The 12,228-nt window shown below is 61.1% G+C and overlaps 2 protein-coding genes across 3 annotated transcripts; one reads left to right on the plus strand and one right to left on the minus strand.

The window, feature by feature from the left end:
- The first annotated feature begins 436 nt into the window (after window positions 1-436).
- Window positions 437-4,557, plus strand: LRRC55 (leucine rich repeat containing 55). Of its 2 annotated transcripts, none has more exons than XM_040559751.1 (4): window positions 437-635; window positions 1,173-2,118; window positions 2,204-2,439; window positions 2,966-4,557. In XM_040559751.1, the coding sequence occupies exons 2-3, from the start codon at window positions 1,473-1,475 to the stop codon at window positions 2,437-2,439; spliced, it is 882 nt and encodes a 293-aa protein (XP_040415685.1). In that variant the 5' UTR covers window positions 437-635; window positions 1,173-1,472; the 3' UTR covers window positions 2,966-4,557. The 2 variants fall into 2 exon arrangements, with proteins under 2 accessions (XP_040415685.1, XP_040415686.1); XM_040559752.1 differs by having other exon boundaries at window positions 4,246-4,479.
- Window positions 4,558-8,809: 4,252 nt separating this feature from the next.
- Window positions 8,810-10,277, minus strand: APLNR (apelin receptor). The gene has a single exon (XM_040558911.1). The coding sequence runs from the start codon at window positions 10,157-10,159 to the stop codon at window positions 9,047-9,049; it is 1,113 nt and encodes a 370-aa protein (XP_040414845.1). The 5' UTR covers window positions 10,160-10,277; the 3' UTR covers window positions 8,810-9,046.
- Between the last annotated feature and the right edge of the window lie 1,951 nt (window positions 10,278-12,228).

Raw genomic sequence — 12,228 nt, forward strand, 5'->3', positions numbered from 1 at the left:
TTGGGTGCAGTCGCTCCTGGTTTGCTCTGGACCACCTCGTTTTCCCCTCCTGCTGACATGTATTTGGTTTCTGATTTCAGAGCCTGGCAAACCCTGATTCACCCCATCCCACGGGGGGTGCTCCCTGGGGCTGGGGGGTGCGATGAGGGCAGCCAGTGGGCTGGGGACCAGCCGAGCCCCGCCTTGGGTGATGGGATGCCACCCGCTGCCCCTCATCCTGCTCCGTCCCCCTGGGTGGGGTGTCCCCGGAGCGGGGGCATTGCTCTCCTCCACTGTCTCCATCGCTCTGGCGGCTCCGCATCCCGCTCTCCTGTTGCTCAGAGATGTGGAGGCAGTTGCTAAGAGACACCGAAACGTCAGTATCTGGCCCTCAAGGAAAAAAAAAAAAAAAAAAAAAAAAAAAAGGAAAGAAAAAAAAACGAGAGACAGAGAAAGAGAGAGACAAGGGAGGACGAGGAGGAGGAGGGGAGGAAGGAGGTGGGGAAAGACCTGCTCCAATTGCCAGGCTCGGCAGCAGCCTTGGCTGCGGCTGCAGAAGCCACTTGCCCAACTTGGTGGCCACCCGAGGACCCCTGCCTGACCACCCAGGCCTAGCGGCTCCGGGGAGCTGAGCCCTGCTTTGTCCCCCAGGCAGCGTGAGTATCCTGGGGACCCCGACGTCCCCCGGCACCACCGGAGGAATCGGCAACCATGGCGGGGAAGGGGTGGGGGGGCGGCTGGGGCGGCAATTTGTACGGCAAAAACGGCTGAGGTGGGGAAAAGATGGAGCTGGGGAGAGCACAGGCGCTCGGGGCGAGGGAGGAAGGAGCAAAGACGGCCAGGCAGCAGGGAGCGAGAGCAGGCCAGGCAGCAGGGCCGCCTGGGCAAGGGATGCTGTGGCGGAGGGAGGGCCAGGCATGGGGATGAGGTTATCTCTGCGGGGGCCAGGCAAGAAGGGTGTCCCCAGCAGCGGGCAGAGCTGACGGTGACGGCTGGTACGCCCCTGGCTCTGCCCACCGCCTGCCAGGATGAGCAAAGCGAAGCCGGTGGGGTCGGGGCCCTCTTTGTGCTTAAAGGCTCTGCTGGCAGAGGCACGGTGGGGGCTCGGGGGTGGTGTGGATGCCCTGTGAGCCACAACCCCCCCGGCAGGGCTTACTGCTAGCTTGGGTTTCTCTCACCCCTCTTTTCCGCAGGCAGCTGAGAACGGCCTGACACCAGCCCTGTGCTGGGGGGGGACACGGTGGGCCCCCCGAATGTCTCCGGGACACCCCAAGCATTGCTTGGCTAGCTCAGAGCCCACCTCTGCTCCCCAAATCTTCCTCGGCCACCACCAGCAGCCCTCGGTGTGAGCGGAGGGGTGCCCCCCCCGGGATGGTCCCCACCAGGCTGTGACGGGCAGAGGATGCCGCTGCAGTGCGGCCGGCGGGCTGTCCCCGCGCTGAGGCCCACTGGCCGCCCCGTTCCCCGCGGCATGGCACTTGCTGGGCTCTGAGATGGGCCCAGGGGCTGGCCGCCGGCCCGCCATGCTGCTGGGCCCCTGGGTGGTGGCGGCAGCGGCGGTGGTGGCGGCGGCGGGCGCCGGGGCGGGCTGCCCGGTGCTGTGCACGTGTCGCGGGCAGGCGGTGGACTGCAGCGGGCAGCGGCTCTTCTCGGTGCCCGCCGAGCTGCCGCTGGACACCGGCAACCTCAGCCTGGCCCACAACCGCATCGCCAGCATCCCGCTGGGCTACCTGGCCTGCTACGCCCAGTTGCGCGTCCTCGACCTCCGCAACAACTCGCTGGAGACCCTGCCCACCAGGCTTTTCCTCGGGGCCCGGCGCCTGACCCACCTGGACCTGAGCTACAACAACTTCAGCCTGGTGACAGCCGACATGTTCCTGGAGGCTAGCGAGCTGCTGCGCCTCGACCTCAGCCACAACCCCTGGCTGTGCAAGGTGCACCCCAAGGCGTTCCGGGGGCTGGCGCAGCTGCGGGAGCTGGACCTCAGCTACGGGGGGCTGTCGGCGCTCAGCCTTGATGCCCTGGAGGGGCTGACGGGGCTGGTCACCCTGCGGATCGGCGGCAACCCCTGGGTGTGTGGCTGCGCCATGGAGCCCTTCCTCAAATGGCTGAAGAGCCGCATCCAGCTCTGCGCCTCAGGTAGGTGGCCCCGTTCCCCACCGTGTCCCCCCCTACCCCCACAATTTATGGCATCCCCGGCCCATGACGCCGCTCCCCTTGTCAGATTCACAGCTGGCCAAGTGCCAGGCCCCCCTCGAGGTGAAAGGGGTCCCCCTCTTCTCCCTGACGGAGGAGAGCTTCAAGGCCTGCCACCTCACCCTGACCCTGGACGACTATCTCTTCATCGCCTTCGTGGGCTTCGTGGTCTCCATCGCCTCGGTGGCCACCAACTTCCTGCTGGGCATCACGGCCAACTGTTGCCACCGCTGGAGCAAAGCCAGCGAGGACGAGGAGGTTTAGGTATGGCCAGGGAGGCTGGGACGGGGGGCTCGCCCCCGTTGCCCCCAGCCACCCCTAGCCTCCCCCGCTCCCCACCCCGGCCCCCCACCGCCTGGTGGGGACGCTGGACTGTGCCTTGTCCTTGTCCCCTCCTGCTGTTCCCCGTGCCTGGCTGTGGTGGGGAGACCGGGGGACGGTTCCCCTCTTCTTTTGCCCAGAAATGGGGAATTTTCACCCCAGCTGGTCCCTCCCCCCCAGGACCGCCACCACTGCCATGAACCCCAGCGGCGCTTGGAGCCCCCCCAGCTCCTGGGGCCGGTGGAGGCGGTGGCACAGGGGGAACACGGGGGGGGGGAGGGGTCCTGGGGCCAGGAGCCTCCACGCGGTGCCAGTCTGTGGGAGATGGAGCAGGGGCTGTAGCTGGGGAGGGAGGGACCTCCATTTGGGAGAGAGACCCCCCCAAAAGCAGCGTGTGCCTTGGGGGATGCCCGCACCCACTGCCTTGGGGGGAAAAACATGGAAATCCTCACTTTCACCCCATAAACAGCACTGGTGGAGCAAGAGCCCGGCAGCCTCCAGCTCCCTGAACCCTGCCTGTGCTCTGCAACCTTGCCAAAATGTGGGGGCCAAGCCCAGGACATGGCACTGCCACCCAGCTCAGTGCCACCGCCCGCTGGGGAACAGACCTGCGCCTCGCTGGTGACCCTTGCCACCGCTCGGATTCACAGACAGCCCCAGGGCCATCGTTCCTGGTGGTGGGACAAGAGTTGAAGCCCCATGAGCAGCTCCCGGGCATGGCTTTCACCAGCCACCTTTTTGCTCCTTTCCCTCCTCCTCCTAAGTTTTGCACAGGTTCAGGGCCATTCCAGGTGCCAGATGGCTTGGGGAACCTGTCCTGATTTCATCATTAGGAGGCAAAAGGAACTCCAAAGGAAAAAAAAAAAAAAAAAGGAAGAAAAAATAAAGCCAACAGCCCCTCTGCCCAGCCAGGGTGGCCACTGCTCCCACGTGCGTTTTACACCGTCTTTGTGGCCGTTCCTGCAGCATGTAGGGCTGAGGACTACTGCCTCCACCCCAGCTGTAAAACCCCTGTGGTCACATAGCACTTTGCTGCCAAGAAGCATTTGCTCCCATCCTTGGCCTCCCGGGGTGGGTTTTGCTTGGGAAAGCCCCCCCCTTGCCCCTTCCCTGGGGCTGCTTGCCTGCCGGATGCATCCCGAGGAGGGGCCTCCCATGAGCTGTTTTATTTTCTTACCGTGTTTCCATGCGTGTAGCTGGAGTGTAGATGCACAGTTTAAAAACAAACCAAACAAAAAAAAAAAAAGAAAAGAAAAAAAAAAAGAGACAAGAAAAACGGGGAAAAATAAGGCAATGTGCTGGCTTGATGACTCCACCCCCAGCACCGAGTATCTCCTGGGGCCGGGAGCCCTGGTAGCAGCGTGAAGGCAGAAGGCTGGGTGCAAATCACAGCGGTCCCCGTAGCAGAACCCCGCAGGGATGCGGCCTTGCGCAGGCTCCCAGCCCCCTCGCCATGTCCTGCACTGATCCGGGGGATGTGAGAGTCCTGCAGTGGGCAGCCCTGAGCCGTGCCGAGGAGAGATGGGGCCACGGTCAGGCTGTACCCGTGGTGGGGTTGCACCCACAGCAAGGCTGGATCCCTGGCAGGTTTGCACCCACAAACCCCAGGCCCACAGGAGAGCAGAGCCCACCGATGTTGCCTCCTGGGATGGAGGCACTGGGGGTCCCTTTTTTCTTTTTGGTGTCTGCCCCTGCCCCACCAGAACAGCCTCTGGATACCAAGGACAAAATATGTGTTTCCCCCAGCAGTTCCTGACCCTGTTATTGGGTGACGGAGGAGAAAGTGCGAATTCAAAGCTCCCCAGCATCCTTGAATTCATCCAGACCAATTTTCTGCCTTTCTGAAGCAAAAGGGCCTTCCCTCGTGCTTCGCTGCCCTGCGTGGGGAGGGCAGGGACCTGCCTCAGGGTGCCAGCCCCCACGCCAGGTGCCCCCACACCACAGCCACGTCCAGTCCTGCAGCGAGCTGGGGAGCGCCCAGGCATGGAGGCAGCCGCCCTGCCCTCCTGTTGTCCTCTCCTTCCCTCAGCCATACCCTCACCCTTTCTTCTTTTTCCTTTCCTTTCCTTTCCTTTCCTTTCCTTTCCTTTCCTTTCCTTTCCTTTCCTTTCCTTTTCCTTTCCTTTCCTTTTCCTTTTCCCTTTCCTTTCCTTCCTTTCCTTTCCTTTCCCTTTCCTTTCCGCTCCTTTCCTTTCCGCTCCTTTCCTTTCCTTTCCTCTCCCCTCTTCTCCTCTCCTCTCCTCTCCTCTCCTCCCCTCTCCTCCCCTCTCCTCTCCTCTCCTCTCCTCCAGTCTCCTCTCCTCTCCTCGAGTCTCCTCTCCTCTCCTCGAGTCTCCTCGAGTCTCCTCTCCTCTCCTCTCCATTCCTCTCCTCTCTTCTCCTCTCCTCTCCTCAAATCTCCGCAAATCTCCTCAAATCTCCTCAAATCTCCTCTCCTCAAATCTCTCTCCTCTCCTCTCCTCAAATCTCCTCTCCTCGAATCGCCTCTCCTCTCCTCTCCTCTCCTCTCCTCTCCTCTCCTCTCCTCTCCTCTCCTCTCCTCTCCTCTCCTCTCCTCTCCTCTCCTCTCCTCTCCTCTCCTCTCCTCTCCTCTCCTCTCCTCTCCTCTCTTCCTTTCTCTCTCTCTTTCCTCCTTTTCCCCTTTCTTTCCCCCTTCCCCACACTAAGGCAAGCGCTGCTGGATGGGGAAGGCGAAGTGGGAAACGCCAAGTTCGAACCCCCCCCGGTCTTTGTACGGAGCACATTTTATAAACGTGTACTTTTGTAACAGTGAGCACTTTTTCAGAGCTGAACCTCAACAATAAAGAACACCAGTGCAGCCTGTCTTGGGGCTGGGGCGGGGGGCACGTGAGCGCAGTGCCGGGGACATGGGCGCGCAGCGGGGACGCGCAGGACCGGCCGGGAAGGAGGTGGAAAACAACCTGCAGAAGGCATCAGCCGTGTTTTCCCCTCCTGGAGCTTCCTGTTATTCCTCCGGCAGCACCTCCCAGCGCGGCGGGGCCCAGCTGCTGGCGGCCAGGTCACCGTGGTGTCACCCGGCTCCCCGGGGCGGCCAGGGCCCCTCGCGCGGGGGCCACGGGGCTGTTCCTATGGGCTGGAGCCCAGAGGTCGGGCAGCAGCTGTGTTGTGTCCTGTCAGCACGCGTGGCCCTGGGGACGGGGCTGGGGCAGCTGCCAGACGATGGCAGCCCCGGTGCTGCCATAGCTCCCCCATTCCCACCCCCAGCCATGCACGTCGGGGGGACAGGAACATCCTGCTCACCTGACTGAGCCACCACAGGGTGCCCCATTTCTCCATCCCTCCTTCCATCCATCCATACAACCATCTACCCACCCACTCCAGCCAGCCATCTGTCCATCCATCTTTCCATCCAGCCCTCCATCCTGCCATGCACACATCCATCCCTCCCTCCCTCCCTCCATCCCTCCATCCCCCCTTCCACGTACCCCACCCACACCTCCCTTCCCAAGCCTCACCCCAACACCCCCATTTTTGTTCCACCCATCTGTCTCCACCCCTCTTTCCCTCCTCTTCCTCCCTCCCTCCATCTCCTACCCACACCAGGAGCTGGGGGTCCAACCAGACCCTCCAAGCCTGTCACCCCTTAGCTGGCTGAAGGCACATGGGCTGCTGGAAACATGGGGGAAAAAAAAAAGAAAAAAAAAGTCTCCTTCAATTTCAACCTATTTTAGCCCCTTTAAGCCCATCCCCTCATTATTTATAGTCTAAACTCTATCTTTCCAAGGTCCACGGAGCTTTCCACAAACACCTGAAGCTCTTTCTTCTCCTAACACACACAAACTGGTGAAGGGCTGCCAAGGGCTCACCAGGGCTCGCTGCCCAACATGGGGACAGATTTTGGGTGGGTAGCCCAGGGGCTCGTGTGCTGGAGACACAAGAGGGCAGTGAATGACTGAAATCTCCCCCCTTGCTCTCCCCTCTGGGGCTGAGCAGAGGAAAGCAGACGTTTCTCACCCAATAATTATTTTCTCAGTTATTTCTGAGCTGCGAGGTCTGTTGAAACCTCCTCTGCCCAACGTGTAAGCTGAGTTTTGACAAATTTATGTGTTTCCAGCACAAACTGGGGCTGCACCCCACCTTGCCACGGCACCGGACCCACTGCATCAAGGACCATCGGTGATGTGGGTACCCCTCCATGCCACCGTTTGCTTTGGGGAGGAAAGCGTGAAAGTGTAAACAAGGAGGTAACTTCAAAGGCAAGCTGGCCTCACGGGACACCTGGGGACATCAGCCCGGCTCGGCACGCTGTGAAATTATTTTTGCACCTCCGGTGGGACGCGGAGCTGGGAGCTGGGAGCTGGGAGCTGGGAGCTGGGTGCTGGAGCTGAGCCTCCCGTCCTGGGCTGGGAGGCTCCTGGGTCTCCTGTCCCAATCTGTGTTGGCTTCTCCATCGCACCTATCTCCCTGTGCAGACTGACCTTGTTCCAGTGCCACATCCCCACCGTGCCCATGTCCCCACCGGGGCCATCCACTCCACGCTGGAGCCCTGCGGCCAGCCAGGCCCCCACAGCAAGGCACAGCATCACTTCTCAAGGCACCCAGCGCACCCAAATTCACCCCCAGCTCCCCAGCGTGCCCATTTTTTTCCCGAGGATGCTCCCGGCCGTGGCAGGGATTTGGCAGGGCTCCCCACCCCCCTCCATCCCCTCTATCTTCCCTCCTCATCTTTCCGCAGCCGCCTTTCCCCCCGCGCTGCCGCAGGAAGGCAACACCTTCCTTATCTCCTTCCGACCGTTGGTCCGGACCCGCTGCCCCTTCCCCCCCTCTCCGGCCTTGTTTTTCTGAAGTGTCCCTGCATTTCCCCCCAGAGACTCCTCGGCCCAGCATTTCCCTCCTCCGAGGGAAAAGGGAAATCTCCAACAGCCGGATAGAAAGTCCGCAGCTCCCGTCGCCGCTGGCAAGGCGCCCCGTGTCTATTTCCGCGCCTGGCCGCCGCGCCTGGGAGGAAGCTGCCCATGCCTGGGCTACTAAAAAAACAAAATGGGGCTCCCTCTGCCCGCCTTCAGGGCCAGTTTATTTAGGGTTGGTAGCTGGGAGGATAGAGAGGGGGGTGAGGAGAAGGAAGGGTGGACGGGTGGATGGATAAGCAGGAGCCAGGATCTCTTTACCTTGCGTTTTCCAACAGGGCACCTTGACCGTAAACACCCCAAATTTCCCTTTGGGCCGTGGTCTCAGATGCAGCATTTCCAGCACCCCAACCCCCCTGGCTCTTAGCCCAAGCCAGAAACCATGGGGAAACCCCAAAAAAGCCCCAGCCAGGGTGCAAAGAGCCCCAGTAGGCTCACCTCCGTGGCTGCACCCCCTTTGCTTTTATCCAAACCAAGGCTCCCCCAGCCACCTCCCCTATTTACTGCATCGAGACAAAGGGCCGTCCCTGAGGGGTGATGAGCATGGCTCAGCAGGATCCCAAAACAAGGACGGGGCAGGCGGGAAGGTTGACCCAGCCCTCCTCCCCCCCGTGAAACAACGGGAAGCTCCGCGAGGAACCAAGTAATGATCCCGCATCCTTTCCAAGTGGGAACAAAGGCCAAGGAGACAGGATAGTTAATCGCGAGTAAATGAAGGATGTAAATAGCAAATAGGGGGAAGATTTATTTAGAGCGAAGCCTCAGGAAGCGGCTGGGGCTGGAGATGGAAACGGGAGAAGAGCGTTTTGGTGGGTCATCAAAATCCCTGGCTATCGCAGGCCATTGTCCTGCTGGCGCCACGGGAGGATGGGGAAGGGGATGGGGTCCCCAAAACACCGTCCAGACCCAAACTGGCCCCTTGCCCATGCCATGGGGGTGCTGTTGGTGCTGGCCTGGGGTGCAGGCAGTGGCCCCCGGCTGCTCGATGGCATTCGCAGCCCCAGGGGAGAACCACTCAGGGTCTATCTGGCCTCAGATAAGGAAGATAAAAACCTCAAACGGGGATTTGGGAGAACGGGACAGCTGCCTGATGCAATCAGAGCCTCCCACTGGAGTGGGCTGAGCTCCCACCCCGTGCACCGGAGGATTTTTTTTTTTGGGGTGGGGGGGGGGTGTTCACTCGGGTCTCGCCACGCTGCGATGCGGCAAAGCAGTGCTTAGGGATGGAAATTTTTGCATTTCCCAAAGTGTGTGGAGACACACGGCGTGCACTCAGGAATGTGGGGGGCATGGGAGGGGGCACATGGGGGGCACAGCACCCACCCAGTGTGCACATGCACGCACACACACAGCAACACAAACCCCCCAACCCATGCAGTCCCCCACTACCACCCTCTCCATCACCCCAGAGGGAATCGTATACTCTGCTCCTTTTTTTTGTAACCAAAATTCATTTATTTGTCACAAATCTCACAGGCGGTGCCCCTGCCCGAACCCACCCACCAGCCCGTGCCTCAGTCCCCCCCCCCCCCAAACGTATCCCACAAGCAGGGAAGGGGCTCCCCAAAGCAAGCCAGGCTCTGGGGCACTGAGAAAAGAGGAGGGGGGTCCCCAAAAAAAACACAGGGGCCGCTCCCCGAGGAGACCAGCTCAGGGGGGTGCTGGGGTTGGAGCGGGGGGGCTCAGGCACGGAAGAGCGTCTCCTGGGTGGCGGGGTCCAGCTTGCCCCCCCCAGGCGGCCCCCCCTTGCCCCCGGGGGGGTGGCTGTGCCCCGAGGAGAAGCTGCCCGAGCGCTCAGCCCCGGGGCCGGGGGGGCGGCAGCAGAGGAGGGCGGCACAGGCCCGTCGGAAGCGAGGGTCGAAGAAGGCATAGAGGAAGGGGTTGAGGCAGCTGTTGATGTAGGCGATGCCGGTGCAGTAGGGGTGGAGGTTGTTGAGGAAGGCGTGGAGGCCGCAGGACCAGGGCAGCACCTCCAGGTCCATCAGGACGTAGAGGGTCTTCACCAGGTGGAAGGGCAGCCAGCAGCCCCCGAAAGCGGCCACCAGCACGGCGATGATGGTCAGCAGGCGCTTGCGCTTGCGGGGCCCCTCGGCCCGCTCCCGACGGAAGTGGCTGGCCACGGTGCGGGCGATGAAGAAGTAGCAGGTCAGCATGACGGCGAAGGGGGCCACGAAGCCCAGGGCGGTGGAGGACAGCCCCAGCCCCACCTCCCAGGCGCCCTCGGTGCCCGGCGAGGCCAGGCCCCCGTAGTCCATATAGCAGGTCACCTTGGCGTCCCCCCCCAGCGCGGCCGCCCGCCGCAGCACCAGGGCCGGCAGAGCCAGCAGGGCCGCCAGCACCCACAGGGCCACCGTGGCCACCAGCCCGCTCACCCGCGAGCGCAGTTTCGCCGTGGCCAGGGGCCGCACGATGGCGAGGTAGCGGTCGAAGCTCAGCCCCGTCAGGCAGAAGACGCTGGCGTACATGTTGACAAAGACCAGGTAGCTGCTCACCTTGCAGGCGGCCGTGCCGAAGGGCCAGTGGTAGCCCAGCCAGGCGTAGGCGGCCCACAGCGGCAGGGTGGCCACGAAGGTGAGGTCGGCGGCAGCCAGGTTGGCGATGAAGGTGTCGGCGGAGCGCCGCCGCTCGCGGCCACCCTTGAAGATGGTCCAAAGGACCAGCCCGTTGCCCGCCGTGCCCAACAGGAAGACCAGCAGGTAGATGGTGGGCAGCAGGGCCAGCGAGGGGCCCCACTCCTCGTACTCGCACTCCGTCTCGTTGTCCCCGTAGGCATAGCTGTCTGCCACCTCCTCCATGCCGCCGGCCGCTGGGCTCAGCTCAGCTCAGCTCATCCCCGGCACCCTGGGCTCAGCACCGACCTCCTCCAGCCCTCTGAGCCCGGCCTGACGAATCCCACCGCGTTACCTCCCCTTCCTACCCGCCCTCCGCCCTCCTCCTCCTCCTCCTCCTCCTCCTCCTCCTCTGTGGGATGGGACAGGATGGGGAACCCCCGTGGGAAATTTCACAGCTCCCCCCACACACACACACCTCCCATCTGGCTGCCCCGGCTCCCTCCTAGGGGTCTTACCAGGCTCTCACCCAAGTGTCAAAGCGTCAGCCCGGGCGATAACCCCGCTGCCCCCCGCTGCAGGGACTCGCGGCCACCCCAGCGCCCAGGCTGGGTGCTGGGACACAGTGAAGCAGCTCCTGGGGGGCAGCAGGGGCGCACAGCCAGGCACCACTCTGCCACCCCCCAGGGACGTGGGAATTGGATTTCACATTTCAGAGGTGGCCTTCGGCAGTTGGGGCGTCGCACCCAGGATTTCAGCATTTTGCAGCTGGGGCTTTGCACTTGGGGCTTTGCATTTGGGACCTCACAGCGGGCATTTGGCACTTGGGATCCTACATTTTGCATCTGAGCTTTTGCCTTTCACAAAGCTGTGGCGCGGAGCGGTCCCAAACTGCCAGGGCCCTCTTTTGAGCACTGTGGGAGCCATTTACCCAAAATCTGGAGAGGGGAATTGGCCTCTTGTGTTAGTGAAGGAACATTTTGAGGCATCTTCTGCACCAGCACGGTGTAATGCAGAGCCCCCAGGGACCTCACTGTGTGTTGATCCTATGCTGACTTTTTTGTAAGGTGGAGCAGAAAGCAGCAATGCCTTTAGATCAGCCAGAGATGAAAAATCACCTCCAAACCAAGAAACGCTGGAGGAAGCAGGACTGAGGTGCAGGACGCTGTTCCACCGAGGCTCAGCTCTCGCAGCTGCAGCCTTTGACAAGCCAAGTGTTTGCAAAACGCAGCCCAATAAGCCGCGAGCCTCTGCAGAGGCTGAGACAAGCACGGGGCTCGGCTGCTCACAGCACGGAGACGAGAGGTGCCTTTCGCCATTAAAAATCGATAAATTACCAGTTGGCGAGATTCAGAGTGAAGCGAAGGCACGCTGGGGACAGCAGCAGCGTGAACACTGAGCCAGGCACAGAAGTGACACCACCACCCACCCGCCAGCACGGCTGGCCCCTCAAACCAGTGTTAAAACCAAAAAAAAAAAAAAGAGGGGGTGGCAAGGTAATTTGGTTGCTGAAATACAGGGCAGCCCTAAGGGGGTCTCCAAAATAAGGCTGTGGGAGGAGAAGCACCAAATCTGAACCAGCTCTCAGCCCCGTGAGAACAAATGGGGGGCTTAATCAGGCTTGAAAGGGGGGCAATGAATAATAAAATATTCTGATTAGCTGGGACAGAGTCAACTTTGAAAGCCAAACGTTAACCCTGTAAGGAGCTGCTAAGGGGGAGCTGCAAAGGTCGGCATTTCGTGGAAGAATTAGAGAAAAGGCTGTTAAAATTCAATGCCTAGATATGAGGGCTGCTAACTTCATATTTTAAGTTGGTTTTTTTTTAAAGAGAAAAAGGAGACAGAACCACACAAAACCCAAAGACTGATGAAGCCATTACTTAAGACAGCTAATGAATTGAATAAAACAGGGAAATAAAAAAAATGCTAATTAGACCCTTGGTATTGCCAGAAACTGCTACAAAGGGAGATGTTCCAGCCCGGGTAATGAAGATCACTATTAATAACAATCCCCACTATTTTTGTCTTCTGTGGGTAGCACAGGAGAACAGGTAACCCTTTGCAGCCTGGCGAAGGCAATGCCTGGCCAAAAAGCAGCGGATGGGGAGGGGGCTGAGCAGTGCCCCCGCTGCTACGCTGCTACGTCCCACCAGGGGACAGAAGGAATGTGGAGAGGGGGCCCCGCGGGGAAGGGGAAGCAGGAGGAGCTGAGCCCAGCACAGAGGTGCTGTGCAAGGAGCAGTTTTCTCCTGCTGGGTGCTGGACTGGGCTCAGACGCCTGCAGCCCCACCTCCGACCCCATCAGCAGCTGCAGG

The sequence above is a fragment of the Cygnus olor genome, chromosome 5 (genome assembly GCF_009769625.2).
Source record: "Cygnus olor isolate bCygOlo1 chromosome 5, bCygOlo1.pri.v2, whole genome shotgun sequence".
In the NCBI taxonomy this organism is placed as follows: Eukaryota; Metazoa; Chordata; class Aves; order Anseriformes; family Anatidae; genus Cygnus; species Cygnus olor.

What these genes read in the sequence shown, in the direction of transcription:
- LRRC55 (XM_040559751.1), top strand. Translation starts at nt 1,473, where the DNA reads ATGGGCCCAGGGGCTGGCCGCCGGCCCGCCATGCTGCTGGGCCCCTGG. An exon ending in CATCCAGCTCTGCGCCTCAG is followed by an intron (nt 2,119 to 2,203) that starts GTAGGTGGCCCC and finishes TCCCCTTGTCAG; the next exon opens with ATTCACAGCTGGCCAAGTGC.
- APLNR (XM_040558911.1), bottom strand. Translation starts at nt 10,159, where the DNA reads ATGGAGGAGGTGGCAGACAGCTATGCCTACGGGGACAACGAGACGGAG.